The following is a 22,299-nucleotide window of genomic DNA, read 5'->3' as shown; positions in this document are numbered from 1 at the left end:
CCACAGTGGGGAAATTTGCAATTATATTGTAACTTGTGCAATAATATTTATGTAAATGCAGTAAGACATACATAGTCACAGGGTACTTTTTCAATATACACTCCTGGTGGAGGATTAATTAATTATGATTTTATTGTATTTTAGTACAAAATATGGATTTATTTAAATATTTGTTTTGTTTTTTATACATTTGCTGAGCATTGTTTTGGATTGTGCACCCACATCTGTTGTATATATTGACTATCATGTACAGTGAGAACAATAATCTAATAATATGATATGATAAATAGCCTGTGCATGATTGCTGTGTAATAGTTTAATTTGCAAGCAATATACTTAATGGGCCGACATTAACCATCGTGGTGTCAGTGAATCACAAATAAATGGATTTCATTTCACTATAGTGCAAGGATAGATGGGTGGATAAGATGACTCGTCGGACTCGTGGAAATGCTGAGCGTGAATTGACCTTATTGCTGAGCAGAATCCAGCTGCCTCCCGGCTGGAGAAGAGGGATGTTTCCTCAGAGCTGTAGTGTAGGGGGGCTGTTCCCTCAGCAGATCCCAGCTCAGTCCGTCCAGAGCAGCGGCGGGGATGAGCGCGGGGGACACGGAGGCGACGCAGCGACGCATTTCACAGGTAAAAAAAAGAAAGAAAGAAAAAAAGTGGCTCCGGGTCGAGCGACACGACAACTTTCATTCAGGCGTTTGTTGGGCTTTAATTTCAAGACACGTGAATCGGTCGTGGAGACAAACTGCTGCCGCTGCTGTAGCTGTTAGGGAGTAGACATAGGCTGAGAGTCGCATCTGCTCTGCCTTCAACATTTCCAGTGGTCCCTCAACTTGCAGCCGAGCCGCGCCAGCTTCTCCGGCGCCGCTCTCCTGCCCGGCTCTCCCTGCCTCCTCAACCGGGATTGGAGCTTTGGGACTGTTACCGAGACACTTCACCGGGACGCGGCATTAAGCAGGTGAAGGAGCAGGAGGATGTCCGTCTGTCTTGCCTTTTATTTTGGGGGTTTTTTGTTTTCTTTAACTTGACGCGTGTGCGGCGGAGATCGGCCACCGTCTGCGGACGCGCTCCGATCAGCTGAAGGTTAAAGAAGGCTGATGGAGCTAGCCGGGCTAGCGTTAGCCCCGTGCTGTTCCATTCTCAGCCGTGGAGGAAAAAGGCCAAACTCCGTCCAAATTACGCAGTTTTCTATGTTCTAGCTCAGACGCGGAGATTTACACCGAGAAGGAAACACTAATTAAGGAGGAAAGCGAAGCGCCGCAGCCGTGGCGTGTATCCCGGAGGCAGCCTGTGCTACTCCAAACAACTATCAGAATATTGAATTTTAACTTGTAGAATTGCTCTGCCTTGAATTTCCTCCTGCAGCCTGATGCGAGCGGCTGGAGCTATAAAACAGAGCAATCACTGACATAACAGCCCGTGCAGTGGATCATCCGTGCACGCTGAAATGATCCGAGCCTCTCCGCTGATCTTTATGTGGATTATTAAGTCTTGTTAAACATGCATGCATGTGTGTGTTGCCTGCTTGACTAAGCTTTAAATGTGCAGATGTTCGAACAGGATTTGATGCGCGGCTCTTCCGTGGCATCATGCGCGCATCCGGGCCAGGGCTAGTCCTGCTACGACATCAACCTGCAACAGACTCAGCGGAGCTAGCCGAGCCCCGTCAATCATTTTCATAACAACATGACAGAGCTCGCGTCCGGAGCGGCTCCCGGTTCTGGTGAGGATGCGCCAAATGGCGATGGGAATTAGGCGCAAAGAGTCCCCCTCCTCCCCCACTGGCAAATGGTCTGCCAAGTTTAGGTTGCTTTGATGTTTGCATGCGTGCTGTCACTTTGTCACACCTGCAGCATGTTTGCATTGTGATGGCTGCTGCCGCTGCTGTTGCTTGACCTCTCTTCTCCTTCCCTCTGTATTCAGCCTCCGCCGTCTCATAACCTTGCGCGATTATGGTGCTCGCTGCTGTCAGTTAGCAGAAACAGGTGTATGATATGATTTATCTCCAGTATTGGACGATGCACTTAAACGTCCTTTTAAGGAGTAGTTATTTTTAACAGCCTACATGGCTGTATGATCTACAAGACTCACCTCTGTTTTGGTCATTACCTTAAATTATGTCTCAGTGGCTTTAATTTTAAAAGGTCTTGGGCATAAATTGTTACTGTCATTTAGGGACCTCTAGAGGCCAGACTGCCAAGATTTTACCAGTCCAACTTCAAGATTTTTATTTTTTTCTGCTCAGTTATTTTAGCCTTAATATATCATTCATATTGGTTGCAGACTCGGGTCTGATTATTTTAGGTGTTGTTGTTTATAGTATTCATGGAAATACTGCAATTACTTTGCCCACTCGTGATGTGTCCCACCAAGGTAACGACACAATTTCTTAGATCCTGCATGATCCAAGGAGTTTAAAGTGAAAATACTGCAAAAACATGTAGCTAGTAAAAGTGCCTTTTCACAGAAGCAAGTGAGATGTGTGTGCGTGGGTGCATGTGTGTGTACGTGGTAGGTCTTTCACACATCCTTGAGACCGGGATGGTGTGGGAACACAAGGCCGTGCTAGATGCCCTGAGGAGGAGGGGGTGCGGAGCACGGTGGGACGTATTAAGAACGGAAGCAGCTCATTAATTCCTTCCAGCACCAGGAGGAAAGGGTTGGTCAGCAAAACTGGAGAGGGGCCCTCCACAGCTATGAAGTGAGTCATAGCAGCTTTGAGAAGATGTCCGAACGGCAAGTGGCACATCAGGGCCACGAGAACCTGCTTTTGAGTAACGGTGCGTGACGTCTTGAATTGTGGAGAGCTCTCAGGCTCCATTTCTAGGTCAAACGCATCAAGTAATTGAGTTTTCCTGCAATTGCAAAGCTGCAGCTGAAGCCTTTGAAAGTCATCTGCCCGGCTACAGGGATCCCCTCTGAGGTCTCGCCTGATGTCACATGGTGATGTCAGAGCAGAGGTGACGCAGGCAGGGGGAAGGAGGTTGGTGGATGAAGCCACAAATGTGTGAAAGCCACTGACATCTGCCAGTGGGCCTCTCAGAGCGAGGGCGTGAGGCATTAAATAAAGAGGAACGCGCACTCTGTAGATCATGGCTGCATGCTAGCTGGTTGATGTCCATATGTTTGACAGATGGCTCGTGCTGCCTTGCTTTGTGATGTCACCGTGTGTCATTTTCATGCCAGTGCAGCGACGAAGCCCTTGAGATAACCCTGAACATTTTCACGTGTTTACTTTGCAGTTTTCCACATCCGCCAGTCCGTCCGACATGACAGCACTGCGTGGGAGAGCCTTTTCATTCCACCTGTAATATGCGTCACGGCCATCTGCCAACAAAATCCAATCGTCTGTCTTTAAATGTAACACTTGATGTGTTTAAACGTTCCTGTCGAGGCGTGGGCCGGCTTCTTTTTTTGTTAAAATGTGGATTGTTCTCAACCCTTTTTCTCTTGTGATGCTGCAGCAGGAGCCATGCAGGGTCCACATCTGATTAGCAGAAAGCCAGGCCGTGCTAACCCTTTGATCAGCGTGTTTCTGGCTGATAAACCATGCCACTGTCATCTCCAGCAAGCCCCGGACCTTTGACAGACACTAATTGCCATGAAGCCAGTTTGGCAGGCTCAGAAACAGCATGGGCTTGGAATAGTTCAGTGCAGGTGAAGCCTACTGTGGAGGATTAGCATGCATAATAACCTCTCTCTTTTATGTTTTTTTTTTCTCTCTCTCTCTCATTTGAAATGATCATTTTCAATTTCTGGCACGAGGCCTCTGAATCTCCCAGCACATATGACGGCTGGATGCATTCAGCTGCAGAAAATCTTGTGACGTCAAATTGCCACATTGGAACTGAACTGAGCTAAGCCCTGCCACACAATGGAAAATGAGTCCACTGACATAATTACCCACACATCATCAGCGTCTCCTTGCTTGCCTGGTGCATTAACAGGCTATTAGCTATACTGTTCTTGTGCGCAGGCCAGTTGTTATTGAAATTTGTCTCTGGATTGAAACACTGACACTGCATTAAACTAGGAGAACAAATGTTTGGCTGGACTGCTTCTCGACAGTCTGTAATGAATCAGAACCAGACCATGGCATCGCAGACTGTGATGTGTTGGAATATGGTGGAATAAAAACAACCATCCCCCTCCTCCTCCTCCTCCTACTCCTCCTCCCACCACCACCACCACTCCTTCTCCATCCCTATCCTGCCTTTGATTCCTCTGCCAGCGGAAAGAGTCTGACTATAATAAGTTTTGGGCCGAAGCAATGCAGTGGGGATATCTTAACAGCCCGCGCGCTATTGTCTGCGAGCTGCCATTCACGAAAGGAAAACAGCCGTTGCCATGGGATATGCTCAACAAAATAATCTAAGCGGGTGTGTTTCTTTGGCTGAACCTTTCCACATGAGCTAATTGACTCTGAATGTGCGTGCCCTGCCTGTTGCTGCTCTCGCCGCCGAGAGAGGGTGTGCGTGTCGGGGAGAGCACGTGGTTTGCAATGTGGTGCTAAGCTCTTTTCAACTTTTCGAACACATGTAATTTTTCATTGTTGCAGTGGGTCATTATTGGCCTAAACTGTAGTGACTGCTGAGCACCAGTGGGATTTTCCTGATGGATGACGGGTGTCCAGAGGGCGCACAGCTCCCCAGATAATACGCTCACACTTCATGTTGCTGAGTTACGGTCCCACCTGAAGTGGAGAACAGAGTGGGTCGCTGTGGCTGACATATGGCTTGGAGGTTGTTTATTCTTCTGGCCTCAGCAGAAAGCATCCCTCTAACTTTTCTTTCCCTGGGACAAATAGAAGCCCTCGGAAGGCCTGATTGGAAACATCTGCGACACCGTCGGCTCTCCTCGGTCCCCACGACGACGCACTTCCTCAGGAAGAGGAGCGACGGCCCCTCCACTGGACACACTGATGTCACACAGATAAACAATCTGTGCAGCACTCCTGTCCATTCGCTGAATGCGATGGGTTTGCCATCCCCGACGAACGCAGTGTGCGTGCACGGCCTGGCCTGCATCCTAACAGATGCAGGCCAGAGACTTGCCAAGTACACACCCACACGGGTCAGTTGTTATAGATCCAAGGAGACTGGGAACAATGTGCTTTAGAGGTGTGGCTCTTGTGGAATATTTTAGGAGGAGGAGGGGGCTTATCGTCCTTTTGGATCCAGGCTTGGGTGGTTTTGAGATTTCTTTTGTTGTGGTGCCTTCATGCTGGAGGCTGTTAAATCCAGATTTGTTTTGTCTGTAGTACTTTTCACTTTTAACACATCTGTGCTTTCTTTAGGACAACTTCAAGCACTCAGTGTTTCTCATCTGCTGAGAGGATAGTGCGGAAAGCCTTCTGTTTTTCTACTTCATACTTTTTCATAGACTTTCCCGACTGCTCTCTGTCTGTAAAGTTTATTTATGTGGACTGAATCATTCCGATAGCCTTTACCTTGTTAGGCCTGTAATCCTTGCAGGTTTGGGCTGTTTACTTACACCCTCTAACAGTGCAGTTCTGTCTTCCCTGAGGCCTGATTTAGGTCTCTGTCCTGCGTCGTCTGCCGCCCATACTGTCAACCTCCGCTTCCCTTTCTCCCTACCTCCTCACCCTGCCCTCATCTCAGTTGGGCCATGAATAAGGAGCTGACACCAAACTGTCAACCTGCAAGGCATCATAGCCCTGCATAGCCTGCCGCCGGTGTAGCCACCAGTAACCCCCCCGACCACTTCACACACTTACACACGGCTAAAAATGCTGTTATCTGTTTTAATAAAAAGGCCGCTGCCTTGACAAAAGTTCACTTGAGCTCAAAAGCGCCTTTCGTGCATCATTTTACAAAAGACAGTGGTAGTGCACGGTGGCTGGCGTTAAGGTGCCTGGCCTCATGTGGTTGTATTTAAATTTGGCTTACTTAGCAGCACATGTTGTCCATAAACTATATCATTAATTTCCCCCCTTTGAGTAAGCCACGTCATTAAAAATACAGGCTTATTTTTTTCTAGCTGCCAAATCCAAGAAGCTGCCATGCCAATGTATTTTTTTCACACAAGAAGGCATTGTAGCAGAACACAATGTCGTTGTGTTTTGGGGGGATGAAAGCCGCCCATTGTTGCGTACTGCTGCTTGAATCTGAGGTTTTTATTTGATATAAAAATGGGTAATTCCGTTGCATAACGGCATTAGCGGTGTTTAAACAGAGCTCGCCATGGGAAGGAAGTGGTGGGGGCCTGAATGAGGGCAGGTCACTTTACAGGAGGAAATCCTCACTTTTACTGATGATGGAGATAATCATCATTTGGTGATGACACCAAGAGCAATTGCCTCAGATTAAGGGTTTAGCTAGATTAGAGAGCATATGGATGGTGATTTAAGACAGGTTTGTACGCAAATGCCATCAGAAAAATGTGTTATCATATAAATAACAAAGCGGTTGACCGAAGGCTCATTTAATTAAGTCTTTGCCTGGGTAGAGAGATAGGCTTCAACTGCAGGAAGGAAACCATGATACCAATCTTACTCTGATCTCAGCATCTGATATTGGCTTCTCTGAGGCTGAAGGGAGATCGGGCGGTGGTTCTTAATTTCAAGTACATAAGAAAATGTTTAGAAAAGAATTCATGTTCATCAAGTAAGTTTGAGTTACTAATTTGTAGCCCCCACTGACATCCTGACAAATGACCACAAATACTACTGTTTTAGATTGCATATTTCTGGCATTTACAGTGTTTCATGAGTCGTCATTGGCACATTTCCCAGCAAGTTCAGCTGAAGTTTAAGGAATAGTGGTCAGTGAAAAATTGGCCATGTCCTTCGTCTGCACGCTCGTCTGGAAGCAAGGAAAGAAAAGGCTCTGACGAGAAAATCAAAACCAGTTCCTTCTTGAGGAGATTACTCATTAAGAGGAAAGAGTTAAACTCAACAAAAGTATTAACTGGGTAAGCGCCAAGAGTCAATCCTCCAAAACTAACAGGTTTAAGGGTTTTAAATGAAAAAGGTAATCGTATTAGAGAGCCAGACATACAAAGAGAGCGGCATTTTCACGGTCTTGGATCCGGTTAATCACCAAGTAGACTATCCTAGGGTTCAGGTACAAGGAGGAAGGAAGAGAGGTGGGGTGGTGACTCTTGTCCTCTGAGTCAGGACTCCTTTTATAGGTGGATTTTAGTTCCATCTCTTTGGGAGTACTACTCATGGCTAAACAATTGCTAGGAAGCAAATCAAATGCTAAGCTCTTCGCAGCTCAATACAATTCTGAGAGGCTGCGTTGAACATACTGTATATTTTTCCAGACGCAAAAGCTATTTGGCTCTTCCGTTTAACAAAAATGGCGTGATTGACTTTCAAGCCATCAGAAAAGCATTTTATTCTGGCAGGGGGTCTCACGACGCTGTACCTCACAACGGTGTACCTGTATGCCATTTCTTATTAAGGACAGCCAGGTTGTTGGCAGTCTGTTCCAGTAGAGAGAGTGTTGAATGAGTGGGCTGCAGCAGCATCTGTCCTGTTGACAAGGCAGCAAGCATGGCTTCATCAAGGGCATTACATCATGTGCAGATGCACACTGGGTGTCGTTGATTCAGTTACTCATCAGTCCTTCATACTAATACTCGTAGTCACATTTGAGCATGTATATATTTATCTTGGAGGTCCCTGTACGTCTCTGTTATTAATTTGCAGAACTTCCTAATCTCACAATGACTACAAAAATGAAACTTATTGTATTTAAAAAAAAAAACAAAAAAAAAAAACGTTAATATTCCCAGAGCTTTTTGGTTTAGTCTCATCATGTGGAACTCTTAAAGACGCAATTCGAGGATGTTTTTCAGGCTTAAAAGTCGAGTGTTTCCGCTGTGTTTTTGACCTTTTGCGGCATTTTTTTCAGCAACTGCTTCATCATCACACTTGCTTTAAACACAGATCGCGGCTCAACTACTATTTGCAACACTGATTGGCTTTGCCCTTGGCAACAAATCAATAATTCAATTCTGATTCATTGATTCATTCTTCTTAGTGTGTAAAACAGATAATGTAGTTTCACAAAAGCCTAAGGCTACTTCCTCCACAGTGCTTGTTTCACCGTCATTCTGAATCCAAATACATCGATCAGGCATAATTTTATGACCTAATGTTGTGTAGGTCTCCCTTCTGCCTCCAAAACTTCCCAGAATTCACTTTAATAATCAGGAAACACTGAATTAAATTATAACAATTTGGTTGTCCGTTTTCCTGTCAGCTGACAAATCATATTAGTGGCTTTCATTTCTTTACATTTCATTTTTTATGTAGGGAAATCCAAATCCAGCTCTAACCTAGATATTTATTTGGGGCATATGTCTGAAAAAAATGTTTTAATCTTATCTGACAGAAAGCAGAAAGGAGTTTTTTTAGATTGATGTGGAGGTGGGCAAAGAGGAAAACAAACCCCCCACAGTTGCCTCACTGATGTAAAAGATAAGCAGTGGAGGACTGCACTGCAAAAACTGAGATCCAACTAAGATAAAATATGTTAAATCAAGGCAAAATATGTTGTGTTTTTGTCTTAGAAAATTGGAGCATTTGACTTTCTCTATTATAGCTTGTTGTTCAGATTGTCTTACTGGAAAAACAGTCCTGGTTCACATCCCCCCATTTCCAGATATCTCTAAATTGTGCTTTTGTATCTGGACAAATGTAAAACTCTAGCTGTACTTGTTTTAAAACAATCTTGCCTAACATATGACCTTATTTAAAGATGATGGACCTAGCATATGCTGAATTTAAGCACAGTTTCTCTCATTATAAGGGAATGCTTCTAGAATATTTCCTATGTATCAATGCACATCTACTAGTTTTCATTCTAAAAACACTAGTTTGGATATATCTGTGCGTTCTTTGAAGCTAGATATATGCCAATCAGGCATAACATTATGACCACCTTCCTATTATTGTATAGGTCTTCCTTGTGCCTCCAAAACAGTTGTGACTCATCAGAGAATGGACATGGGTCTTCTGATGGTGTCCTGTGGTGTCTGGAAACAAAATGTTTTTAGTGGGGGCCTTTGGGTCCTATGACGGGAGGGGCCTCAGTGGATGATCACACAGATACTTGGTCAGTTTGGGATCTAGTGAATTTGGAGACCAGGTCAACACCTTGTGCTGTTCGTCATGTTGTTTGAGTTGTTCCTAAAGTGTTTTTGTGTGTTTGTCTGTGTCAGGCTGCATCATTGCTATGGGGTGGGGGTCTCTGGTCTGGTCTAGATGGGTGATACATGTCTAAGTAACATCCACATGAATGTCAAGTCCAAGTATTTCCCAGCAGAACATTAATTGTCACAAGATGATCATTGTTATTCACTTCTCCTGTCAGTGGTTTTAATTTTGTGGCTGATTGGTGTATTTATTTATATACTTGAAATCTTGGCAAGTCAGATTTTCCTATTCTCCTGGCAGATTATTTTGCTTGTTTTTGTTAAAGCGTATTTTTTGCAGTGTGCTAACAGTCTCTGCATGGAGGTCTACAGGGAGCCCACTGTAAACGGTGACAGTTTGTCTTTTCTCATCATCACCGCTGATTATTATCCTTTTTGTGTGCGATTTTACGGCGGTTTATCTTAGTTCTTCTCAGTCCTGAGACGTGAATGGGTTTGGTTCCAGTCATGTATGAGTAAAATAGAAAGAGCATGGCTGCTTAGCGGAGACGCTGGTTTTGTCGTGGCGGCTCATCTTGTTTTTTTGGGGTTTTTCTCTTTGTTTTTTTTTGGCTTGGTGTTTGCTCTGTGCTCTCAAATGTCCACAAAGGTTGGGACACTTGACAAAAGCTGGACACGGGGATAATGGTTTTACCGTCCTCTTATTTTCTCTGTGTCTCATCTTGTCTCCTCATGTCATCCCCTTCTGTCTCTTTTTTTCCCCAGTGATGGCCTCAGCTGCGCAGCTGTGCCGGTGATCCTGCCGCTGCACATAGGGAAGAAGCAGAGACGCCTTGACAACCGACCTACCTTCCTCTTGCTCCAAAAAAAAGAGAGAGAGAGAGAGAGAGAGAGAGGGAAAAAAGAAAACACACCAGCATAAACAAATGCGACCATGTACAGCGTGGAGGACCTCCTCATCTCTCATGGATACAAGCTGCCCAAGCATACAACCTCCTCCACCCCTACCCCGGTCCCCTCATCCTCGTCCCGCCAGCCTCCCTCATCTTCGCCGCCGTCCTACAGCAAAAAACACCATGAAATCCTGGAGAACAGACCTGGCTCCAGGACAGTGAATGGCTACGAAAGAGGTCCCGTGGTGACCTGCGGGAATGGCGGCGGAACCAGGCAGCCCCAGGCGTATGCCGGCAACTGTCCCAACAACAACAATGAACCCAGGGACAGGAGCCAGCCAAGACGAGAGGGGGAGAACCGGAGCCAAACTGACTCCCACTCCTTGGGAGAGTCGCTGACCTCAGACAGCGGGTAAGACGTAGAGTCGGTGCTTGTACCTTGAGGCCAGTGATGTGCTCTGGTCTGAACAGATTGCATGCCATCCTCTGATCGTGGTTGTTCTTTCACTCTATCGATTCGTGTCACAATCATTCTTCGTCGTGGTGCTTTTGGTGGAGCAGATTAATCTCATTAAATAATGAATCAAGGGGTTTTGCGTGGGGATTCTGCATCACATCTTCGATGGAACACTTCTACTCAGTCCCTCCCATCTCTCTCGCCTCTGTTATTCCCCTTGTGAGTAACTTCCTCTCATTTCTTCTCCAATCCCTCTCTCTGCTCCTCTCCCCAATCAAGTCTCAAACAGGGGAGGGGGTATAATGTGTGCTGGAGTCTTAATCTGCCACATGGGACCTTGGAGACGTAATCAAAACAGCTTTTGGGCGAACCTGTGTGTCTCAGTTTGAGCATGCCCAGTCGCACACATACAGGTTGCCAGGTTTGCAGGATACCCCCTTTCCTGTTCCATCTTCATACATAACCAATATGCCTAACAGGCTTCCAGTGTTTCACAAGCATCATACCTGCTTACATAATGCATGTCCCATCAATAATACGGGATTCATATAGGGTTTATTTAAATATGAATATGGAGGATACGCTATATTTAGCTCAGTCTGGAGTTATGCAATTGAAACCCTCACGGGTAAGGGCTGCTGGAACGTATGATATTTCCAGAGATATCGCCTGGCTGCAGCCCGTCTGTTTTTTCCTGAAAACAGGATTGTTTAGTTTGCCTATTCGCACCAGTTAGTGTGGAGTAACAGAGACAAAGTCAATACAGCTGTTCCCTTGTCCACACAATTAGGCAGGCTTGTCAGATTTATTTTTTTCCCCCCACTTTTATCTTTTTTGTTTGGATGACTTTCTTTTCTATTCCCTAATCCCTTCCAGCCACCAGCCAGTGACAGAGCATCTCAAAATAGTCAAATGACCTTGGATAATGTCAGCGGTGTCAGTGTTTTTTTTTCTTTTCGCTTTTATTCTTTGAGACGATTAATCCGCATTTTCATGTCACTGCTCTGCTAGTGCTATCGGAGCATTCAATTGGGAATGTGGGAATTGCTAAGACATATGTTCTCCGATTTCAGTCTGTTGTTTGTTCATCCCTCTTATTTTTTTCCCCTCGTCCAAATCCGTTTTGCCTGGCAGCTTTAGTTTAGATAAGGAGCAGGCCTATCTTGGCACTCCCACTAGGCAGCGCTACTTAGACCCAATTAGACTAATGACGGTAACTCATCTTACATGAGATGGCCTCATATTTAGCAGACTGCCACGGCCACCTCCCCTCTCCTCCTCCTCTTCCTCCTCTGCAAATGTCGCTGGCCAGTGATGATCATGGATGGAAATGTCAAGGACGCTCAGCGGCCTTGGCCTCGAGGGGTAGTACACATGTGCTTGCGTCTTGTTTACGTTGTCAGTCAGTCAGTCAGTGCACAGATCGCCTGAGATGATCAGGCTGCATGTAGGTCTGTCATCAAACATCAAGTCCCTCTTACACTGAAATGTTTCTCATTTTCTCAGATTACAGTGCAATAGAAAGGTTGTCAATGAAATGGCCTATAAATGTCGATCTTTTCTTACTAACAGCCACAGATTTTTCATTGTGTAGTGTGTCCATTATGCCCATAGAAAAACAACAGTCCACTGACACTCATGATCATTTGTCTCCATCTAGTGGGAGATGCTTTCCTGTTTAATTTAATCTGTTAAGGCTGTTGCATTTGTTGGGATTTAATGCCCCCGAATATTTGTGTTTCAGTGTTCTGATTATTAGGTTGCTTTAAGGTTTCAAAGTTAACATTGCATATTTGATTCGGTCATTTGTAAATAAACAATAACGCAAAGGAAGGGAAGGTTATCCTGGAAACAATTGTTCATTGTCAAATATTTCAGGCAGGCGGTCTGGTAAGTCTGTCTTGAAAATGAAGTGGGGGACACAAAAAAGACAGAGCTTTAAAAGAGTTCAGAAGAATTCAACCTTAGCCAGTTCCATCATTGCAGAGATGCCTCAAGAAGGTGTTTCAGGCACTATTGAACCCTCCAACAAGCATTTCAGCTGAAGCATACAGCTGAAGCATATTGACACCTTTTTTTGTTCCCTCCCAGATTTTGTGATGGCACCAGAGGTCCTCAGCCACAGTCTAAGGACGTGTCCTATTGGAGGAGGAGAGGCCAGGACTTCACTGTGTTGCTGGACTATGCTGACTTCCGAGAGCCCCATGGAGGGGGACATGGGGGTTACAGTAGGCCAGAAGGTCCTCAGCAAGCAAGAGGCCAGGAGCTATCTGCAGAGGAACGTCAGAGGGCAGCTCAGGAGAGACAGCGCTGGGCAGCCCAAGCCCAGGCTCAGGTCCAGGCTCAAGCCCAGGTCCAGGCCCAAGCCCAGGCTCAGGCTAGGTCTAGAGAAAGGGAGGCTGCTCTTCATCAGTGGAGAATGGTGACGGAGAGAAAGTGCCAGAGCCTCGGGACAGATGAGTGGCGTCCAGCTGTGAACTTTAGCCGGCAGCTGTCACAGAGTGAAGGAGAGCGCTGGACACAGGAGCAGCAGCGCCTCCATGCCCGGACACCAGACGGCATGGTAGTCCATCCCAGGACCAAAGCCAAATCCCAGTCCCTGCCCAGGATGTTACAGCCTGAGAGCCTGCAATATGTAGACATAGCTGCTTCAGGTCAGGAACTGTACAGGCGGGTCAACGGTCACCCACTGTCACACCATGACCTTTACAGGCCACCCCGATGGCCAGAGAACGGCAGGCCGGCTAGCGCTAACCAACTCTCAATGACGCCAAAGCCCCGCTTCACTCGACCCCCCAGACCTCCCTCTTATGAGATGCACCAGCAAATCAGGGGAAGCTGTGAGGTGTTGTCTGGCAGAGACTCGGTCATTCCCCAGGCCAGGGACAGAACGCCGCTTCCCATATCAAGAGCAGGTGACCCCCAACTGGACTATTATGCACAGGACTCTGGACCTCCAGGATATATCCCTCCCCCATCGTATAAAAGAGCTCCTATAATGGGAGGGGGGCGCCGGGGATATGGAGAAATTGCTGTTGGCTACAGGTAGACTATGATTTATTACTTTAAATTTATTAATCTGAGTCAATATTTAACCACGATTGAATATCAACTACTGAGCTTATGAAATACAGACACAAACACACTTGGTCTTGGTTCAGTTCGCAGTATTGGTTGGGTTTGAAGAAATGATGTACTCTAATTTCTTATGCTTGCTGCTCAGTCTCCTCTGCTTTATAGTCAAGCCAGACTCTGATAGAAATTTTTGAATGGCTTTCATGTTATCCAGTAACTTTGGAGAACCTCCAGTCTTTTCCAAGTCATTGTCTCTTCTTTGTTGTCTTGCATTTGTTCATATTTAGGTGTTAATCTATCCTGTGTAATGAAAATTCATGCACAAATTAGGGAGTATAGTTATCATATTGGCGTTTTGCCTGTTAAATAATGCCATTAATGTAATCTGTCATTATTTCATAGCCACAACTCATATTATTAGTTTGGCTAACATCTCATATTGAAGAGTAACTTTATTGTTTTTACTCTTAGGTACAGAGGGGATGTGTACCAGCATATACAAGTGGCTCCAGATGGATCTCATTGGTTCACCAGACATCCAGCAGGTTCCTGGCCTGATCCCCAGAGGGAGAGGAGCCTGTCCAGCCAGAAGCAACTCTACCCTGTATATACAACCCAGCAGCGCCCAGGTGGAGGGGTGCAGTACATCCCCTTCGATGATCCCCGCATCCGCCATATTTCCTCAGCCTTAGGTGGCAATTCCCTGACGGATGCTGACAAGATCCGTCACATCCGTAACGAGCTTCCCAGCGTCACCGTGTCGGAGCCTGCGCCCGACGATAGTGCCTTTTTGCCCCCGCCATTGGGGCCTTTCATTGCTGCCAAACTGGCCGATGATGCTAACCAGACGTCTTCGAGCGACTTCGACAATGACAATAACAGGTGGCACAGCGATTTGCACAAAGAGACTGTCGATAACTTCCCAGCACCTGACCAAAACTGCAACAACAGATATCCCAAAAACCAACGTCCTCCTCTATCGCCCTCTTCCGCATTTCACGTCCCGTTATCAAGGTCCTCTTCTCATCAGGGGCACAGCTCGGACCAGGTCTTTGCAGAAACCATCACCCAAGTGAAGAAAATTGCCCCAGATTCAGGGCTCGAGAACAACAGGAACACCAAGAGGCGAGTGAGTGAGACCATCTTCTGCCTTGTGTCTGTTCCTGTTCACACACCAATTAACATTAATAAAGACTTATCAGCTGATCAGAACAACAATGAAACAATGCCAAGCTTGGGCATTACCAACACGGACACTTTTGCTGTAGGCCTCAAAGAAAGCCCAAATATTCGGAGCAAGTCTGTGAACGAGATGCCCATCAAATCCCACTTTTCTCACTTTCCCACCAGCAGCACATCCTCGTTGAGGAATTACAAGAGGGCTCCTTTAAGAAAGGAAATTATAGATGCCTGGGCACTCCAGGCCAATGAGGACAAAGAGTTGTGCTATGCTGGGTCATGGCCTGGAAACCAGTACCGCAATCAGGAAACTCAGACAGGTTCACCTTTGACAGTGGTAAAAAGTCCAGAACCCCAGAGTCCTCCTGGGGGAAAGGAGCCTGTACAGTCAGATACAACTACAGATAGTGGTGTGGGAACAGACAGTAACTCCTCTTACGTTTACCCTATGGCGGGCCAGAAAAACCTTCATCCATCGTTCAACAGCGCCTTCTCTCGTCTTAGCGTTAGCCCAACACAATCGGCATTACTTCAACCATCACATCAAGACCCATCGTCTCCATCCAAGGTGCATGACCAGAGAGACCAGCCGCTCTCTTCTCCAAGGAAAAGCAACTGTAGTCCCCCAGAAAGTGCAGAGCAAGTGGTCTTTGGTCAGTTTCTCTTAAAGCCAGTGAACCGACGTCCCTGTGATGCCATTGGTGAACTGGAAAGCATTAATAAGGAGATGGAAGACACAATAAGTAAAAGACCCAACACGGTGCGGTGCATAGATGATCTTGACGGACTGAATAAGAAAATAGCTCGGTGTAAATCAGGAGCACATTTCACTACTGGTCCAGAACCTGGCAGGGAAGCAATCAGTCTTCCACCATTGCACATAGAGAAGCCCAACAATATAAAAGTGAGGTCAAAGTCTTTGGCTTCAACTGCTGATCTAGATTCCATGGATGTGAGGAGTGCTTTCTCCAGACCACAGGCCAACAACATACCACCAACAAATGAGCTTTCCATACTCTCCAAACAAAGCACCACTGGTAATTGTGTGTCGTCAGTGCCCCCACACAATGACTCCAACCGGCTCTACAGACAGGATATCCCTGTCCCTCAAGAGTCCTTACTTCGAGATGTGGGGCTGACAGTCTACACAGAAACTCCTGGTGGTCCTGGGGAGCCAGTGCAGCGTTCACTCTCTGTCCCATCTCCACTTGATCGCAAGGCTCTTAGTCAGTCGGTGCAGCTCTCCTGGGACATCCAGGCAGCGCTTGTTAAAAATAGTGGTAGCCCTGAGCACAATTCACCTAAAGAGTTTAGAGCTGGAGTTTATATGGAGAGAAGGGCTAAATCAGAGAGTGCTCTGCCACTTAGAAGTGAGGTGAACTTAGGCATTTGCAGAACCAGAAGTGAAAGCAACAGGTCCCCTCCGAAAGACAGTTCGTCACGTATCACTAGACTCACCAGGGAGGTTTCCTTTTTGTTTGAGAATGATGATGGTGATCAGAGATATAGCATACCTGAGCCTCTGACCTATAAGAATGAGTCTACAATAGCAGATAAGCACCTAGAGAACTTACTGATTAAGGAAAAGGCCAATGCTTTACCTGCGGTGGACCTCAGCAACTTGTATGAGGTGAAATGTGCAAAAGGAATTCCTGAAAATGAGTCAATTGAGCAGCGGGCAGCGAGGATCCTAGGGATAGACGTTCCAGTGGAGGCCTTGGGTGTGGCTGATAAACAGTCTGAGGACAATCAGGACAATGTGGACACCACTGTAGGTGAGAAACGACCAAGTCCAAGTGAAGAGACACAGCAGGTGATAGGAGAGTGTGAGCAAGTCAAAGAGGAGTCCCTGATGGTCCAGGGAACAGATATCCATGAGGTTGTGGAGGAAAGATCGGGTATTTTCCAAGAAGAAGCTGCTAGACAAAAGCACAGCAATGACTGCACTGATGGTGCGGACGGCCAACAGGATACAGAGACTCAGTCAGTACTAGACCTGCCAGAGTTCCCACCGAGTAAGCTTCCTCTATCTCTGCCTGTCTCCCCTAATGAGAAGCTAGCACGCAGCATGTGCAGCGTGGAGACAAAAGAGCGTGGAGGAGCATGCAGCATAATCGATTCTCTGCAAGATAAGCTCAACTCTACTGTGGCATCATCTGCCACATCTTTGGGCAGGTCGGACAGAATGGCCCGTCTGAAAGAAATGGAATCGGTGACACGGATAAGACGACTCAGCCTCAATGGTCCCGACTGTGGAGGCGAAGCTGATTCTGTAGAGAGAGATGAAGACATGGAGGAACATGAAGTACAGGAAGAGGCTAAGGAGGAAGTTGTCGAGCAACAACTAGAAAGAGAGGAGGAGGAAATAAAGGAAGAAGAAAGCAAAAAGGGGGATAACCCAAATGAAGTTGGAAATGCACATGACAGGTTGGGAGATTATGAAGACAGATTGCAACCAAAGGAAAAGGATGAAGGCATATGTAAGGAAGAGCAAAGACTGGAAAATGAGGTAGAGGAGATTAATGATGAGATTGCACTAAAAGCAACGCGTAAAGGGAGTAAAGAAATAGATGTTGAATTAAAAATGGAGGCACCAGAAGGAGAGATGAAGTTGAAAATTGTGGAGGAAGACAAAGGAGAGGTTCTGGAGATGACAACTGATGAGAGGAATATAGCAGGAGTCAGCAAAGTGGAGACGACTCCAAAGGCTGATGGAAGAAAGTTGCCCAAACCAAAGCAACGGACCCGACTCCAGAAGCCTCCTCTGCTTCCCAAACCTCGCAGTGTTCCCAAGAGAGAAATAACGCTCCCTCTCAGCTTCAGCACTGGGACCTGTGGCCCCTCAGATGTGGAGGATGAAGAAATGCTCTCAGTCTCAGGTGGGTGAAAAGTAATTAATATTTGATTAAATTTATTCTGGTTGTAACTTTCTGTGCAAATTACTCCCCCAGTCAAAGTCAGTGATCACCCTCTAGTACAAGGCATATAATAGCAAACCTCAGTTAGCATCACCATAACTAGATCTGGCAATTTTCTAGCTCGGTTGTTGGTCACACGTTCCTATTCAAACCCTGCATTAATATCCATGCTTTAAGTACCTGTGATCAAAATCCTTCTCCATGAGTGTTCCCAGCCAGCAACTGAGATCCAGTCTCAGTTTCGTGCTCTGTGTACAAATAAACATTTACAGAAGCTGGAAGAATATTGCAGGCTCTAATGGATGGCTGTGTAAGAACCCTGAGCAGCTGTTAGATACGCTTGTTTTGTTATTTATTTACATTCTGACATTATTTTAGAGATCTTCACAAAACTCATCAGTGTGGGAACATAACACAGTTAAGCCATTGTTGAAAATCAGTATCGTTGTTGGCAGGATTCGAACCTGCACGGGGAGACCCCAATGGATTTCTAGTCCATCGCCTTAACCACTCGGCCACAACGACGAGTACCTGCATCCCACGGGGGCGCCAAACATCCCGCTGAACATAGCATCATCCAAGTAGCTTCTTAATTTCTAAAGACTGGTGTTTGGGTTTAAGGTTTGGGTTTAAGGAAGGAAGAACATTTGCGGGTGTTGCGACTCTGAATCTCGCGTGACAAGGGTCTGTTCACACCTTGAGACTGAGACTGATAATTGGTCATTGGGGAACCATTCACGCACCTTTACATTTATAGAAAATCATAAGAAAAAGCAGAAACTCTGGTACTTGTGTTTCCCATTCGGATTCAAAAAACTTTATTTGTCACCAGGGTGCAATTTAAAGCACATGTGAGCAGCATGACGTGCACGAATAAGACGCTTTTAAGGAACAAAACAATAGAACAATACACAGTATGAAAAATACAAAAAACTATGGAGGGTGTAAACATGACTCTAAGAGTTAGGTGAATAAAGCCGTACACCAAAACACCAATATGGCGGTTATTAATTGGTGATAATATGACTTACTGAGTAGGAAAATGTTTCTTGATGTTCTGTATAAATGTGTGCAGAATCTTTTTACCAGTCACAACCAACGAAATGAGGTCAAATGCGACCTAGACCAGCTCCACATGTGGAGTATCTCAAATCCGATATCAATACGTCCTGAGTGTGTTCACATTTGTACTTTGAGATGGTCACTTTTGATCGCCCAGGAGTGATGTTACTGCACGGTCTCAATAAATGAGAAATACTTTCATTGTGTAACTCCCCCTGAATCCACAAAGTCTAAGTGCGTTTCTTTTTCTCTGTATAAACCCTTACACTAATGAGATATGATGGATAGTTACTGGGCATTACAATGTCTCTAGACATAGTTTGGAAATAAAGGATTGTCAGGCTTACTGCTTATTTTCCAAATTGTTAACCAGTTTCCTCTAAGGTTCACTTTTGCAAGAGGAAATAATACCACTCTGACTTGTTCCTGATCGAGTGTCTAATCTTTCCTTTCCTCTCTTTTCTCATCAGACTCATATGACCCCAGTCGAGTGGAGAGGGTGTAACCTGTGACCGCTGGCTTCGCTACTGAGGATATCCGTCTTTGTCGGGTTGACAGCCCTTTTCCAGCAACAAAGGCTTTCATCTCACCTCATAGCCCAGTTAGCTGTGGCCTCTGCAGCATTGTTACACATGACTTCTCACAGAACTAACTGTCTCGGTGCTGCGAGAGCATTTCTATAGCCAAACAAAAGGTCCGCGGTCTTTTCTCAACCTCGTCATCCGTGTCCTTCTTTGGTCTCTCAACGAGTTTATTTGCTCAAGCGAGAGGACTTCCTCCTTTTTAGAAGTTGTCTCATTTTGCTTTTGGAAAAGTACACGTCATTTTTTTCCCCCCGTCCCGCACTTGGGCTCCTCGCTGAGCTTCGGTGTTGAAATATGAATGTAAAAGTGCTTCTGCTCAAACAAACAAAAGAAATGTAACAGAGAAAAAAACACAACAACGCAACAGTATTGCATTACAATCAGTATTAACCTACACCAAATGTAAATAAGAAAGAGTTATAAGATTTTATTAAGAATATAAAAAATAAATCAATTTAAGACATTTAATTGCTGAAAAAAATGTATATTTTCTTATGTATGTTAAGAAAAAGATTAGATTTTTGAAAGTGTAGTCTTTGGGTGTATTACTAATATTAAACCCCACCCCCCACTCTTTATTCTTATACTTGTGTGATAGAGAATGTACTCAGAGTCCGGATTGCAAAGAGAAACACTGTGGTTTGAATAGTTTCACTCAAGAGCAATATAGTTGTCACACGGAACGTTTGTGACACGATTTCAGTAGTTATAAGTCTCTTATTTCAACGAGCTGATCTCATTTGCTTTAAAGCTCCACCTTTTGGTACAAGTATTAGATTTGCACTGCTCAGATTATTGGCTTTATGTTAACCAGGGATAATCTCCACAAATACTCTTGAGGTTTCACTCGGAGGGATTCACGTTTCACTCCCTCCCCGCTCGGCCTCGGCATCAGCATCAGCAGTCGCGACGTGTACCAGAAATGTCTTTCGTTAATCCTCACACTGTTGCAAAAGAAAATGTATATTTTGTGGCATTAACTGAAGTCTGTATTTAACCGTGGAGTCTTTTTTGAACTTTTGTTCACATCTCGTGTGTGTGTGTGTGTGTGTGTGTGTGTGTGTGTGTGTGTGTGTGTGTGTGTGTGTGTTTGTGTGTTTGTGTGTGGTTTTGCAGGAAACAGTAGATGTAGCTAAACTGATCGCAGCCTTGTGCACACTGTTTCACATCCAGTGTCATCAGTATATGAATCCTAGTTTAAAGTGGACATCAGCAAATCCATTTCACTTTATCAAAGATGGAAACATGTGATGTTCTTGGCAATAATGATAATAATATTTGATATTAAGCTGGAGACGCTTAATGTTGATGCTGTATAGATTATTGCTGTTGGAATACTAATCACAGTTTAATAATTTAATGCTGACATATCAGTGCTTTATAAGTTGTGGGCTTAACTGGCAATTGGTTTACACTCACGTCTCTTATAGGGTAGCAATATGAGAAGTTTAAGAACACACCAAACCAAACTTTTTTGCTATGCATTGGACATCAACATTCACCGGGGTGGGGGGGTTAATTCCAAGCTAATACTGCAACTTCTGGTTCACCTGTTTGACCCTGTCACTCTGTGAGCTGTACTCAGTGTTGAACCCGTTGGATCTGGTCGTAGACTTGCATGGCTCTGACTCAAGCCTCGACGCAAGGTTTTGTCTTTGTCCCGTTACCGACCCACTCACCCGTACCTCTGTGCTCCAGGTAAAGTGTTATCTGGTCATTCTCGTAGGTCTTTTTGTACTCCAAGTTCTTTGTAACATAATCTAGACTATTGGTGCACATCTTGCTTTGATATTTTCTATTTTCATACAGACGTATGTACAGCTTCTTTTTTATGCGAAGCATCTTTTTTGTTTCCTGTTTTTGTTGTGTTTTTTTTTTTTTCTTTTCGTTTTGTTTTTTGGTGCATGTAATGCGTAAGACGTCACAGACAGATGGTGTATTTGCATATAATTGCATTTGGTACAATATAGTCTATCCAATAAACAACTGTTATATTTCATATAATGTATATTTTATTTTCAAAAGTTAAGCTACATATTTAAAACAGAACAAGGTATTTTTAGATTATTGTGAAAAGGGAACTGTTTTTGAGAGCGCAGTATTTGTCTATATTTGGTATGAAATATAGACAAGTGTGTGCTGTTGTACAGTACTGCAGACTATTCATAAATAAAAGTCTTTGCATGAAAAACTGTCTCTGATTTTGTACTGTATGCTAAAATCACACATTATTGTAAAATGTAATCATATGCCTTATGCAAATAACTGAGTTTGTTCACACAGTGAGGCTTCATAGCTGCAGGTAAACTACAATACAGTGGTGGAAAAAAGTTTTCGGACACCCCATGCATTTGTGAAGTATTGCATTAAGAATCACTCTTAGGTCTTTAAGTTCAATTTCTTTAAGTACAATCACAGACAAAATACTAAACAAATCATACAACAGCCATTAAAAACTTAAAATTGATTGGTTCCATAAAAATGCGTAAGAAATTTTGAGTATTGAGTCATTTATTTGGTGCCAGTAATCCACTAATGAAGACCGTTTCTTTTTACTAAAAGCCACATTTTTCTTTTGCTGTGCTTCTTGTCTATATAAAGTCTGTACATTGGAAAGTTTTTCAGAGACAAAAAATGGCTTAAACAAGGAACCTTACGCAGGAAACGCCTGAAGATACAGATTCTCAGTCTGGAAGTGTACAGCTACAGTACAATGTACAGATCACTTCCTGGTGATCTGGCGGCAGTCCTTCAGCGGTTGGATACACTGCAGAAATACAGACGAACCAACAGCGCGGAAGAGAAACCGTGATCTGAGCATCCAAGGGTTTCTTCAGCAAGAAATGGCTGCATTTATTTGCATTGTGTCTGTCCAATCCAGCCACACCTTTTTAAACACGAAAAAGATTTTTTCCACAAATATTTCAAGACAATATTTGAGATTGCGTAAAATTTTAAGGGTGTCCAAAAACTTTTTTCCACCACTGTATATGTCC

General features: G+C 44.7%; 1 protein-coding gene and 1 non-coding gene across 3 annotated transcripts; one reads left to right on the top strand and one right to left on the bottom strand.

Moving 5' to 3' along the window:
* The first annotated feature begins 497 nt into the window (after positions 1-497).
* On the top strand, positions 498-21,494 carry jcada (junctional cadherin 5 associated a). Of its 2 annotated transcripts, none has more exons than XM_047568555.1 (5): positions 498-639; positions 9,901-10,440; positions 12,577-13,530; positions 14,032-17,618; positions 19,190-21,494. In XM_047568555.1, the coding sequence occupies exons 2-5, from the start codon at positions 10,070-10,072 to the stop codon at positions 19,222-19,224; spliced, it is 4,947 nt and encodes a 1,648-aa protein (XP_047424511.1). In that variant the 5' UTR covers positions 498-639; positions 9,901-10,069; the 3' UTR covers positions 19,225-21,494. The 2 variants fall into 2 exon arrangements, with proteins under 2 accessions (XP_047424511.1, XP_047424512.1); XM_047568556.1 differs by lacking the exon at positions 498-639 and adding an exon at positions 656-967.
* On the bottom strand, positions 18,101-18,182 carry trnas-aga. The gene has a single exon. It is a non-coding gene; the product is annotated as a tRNA-Ser (tRNA).
* Positions 21,495-22,299: the final 805 nt, after the last annotated feature.

The sequence above is a fragment of the Mugil cephalus genome, chromosome 18, assembly GCF_022458985.1.
Source record: "Mugil cephalus isolate CIBA_MC_2020 chromosome 18, CIBA_Mcephalus_1.1, whole genome shotgun sequence".
In the NCBI taxonomy this organism is placed as follows: Eukaryota; Metazoa; Chordata; class Actinopteri; order Mugiliformes; family Mugilidae; genus Mugil; species Mugil cephalus.
The sequence above is the reverse complement of the archived record's forward strand: the minus strand, read 5'-3'. Positions and strand labels throughout refer to the sequence as shown.

Excerpts from the sequence above, each read along its gene's own strand:
- jcada (XM_047568555.1), top strand. The coding sequence starts at position 10,070 with ATGTACAGCGTGGAGGACCTCCTCATCTCTCATGGATACAAGCTGCCC. Across the intron at positions 10,441-12,576 it reads TCGCTGACCTCAGACAGCGG|ATTTTGTGATGGCACCAGAG; the intron begins GTAAGACGTAGA and ends GTTCCCTCCCAG. Across the intron at positions 13,531-14,031 it reads GAAATTGCTGTTGGCTACAG|GTACAGAGGGGATGTGTACC; the intron begins GTAGACTATGAT and ends TTTTACTCTTAG.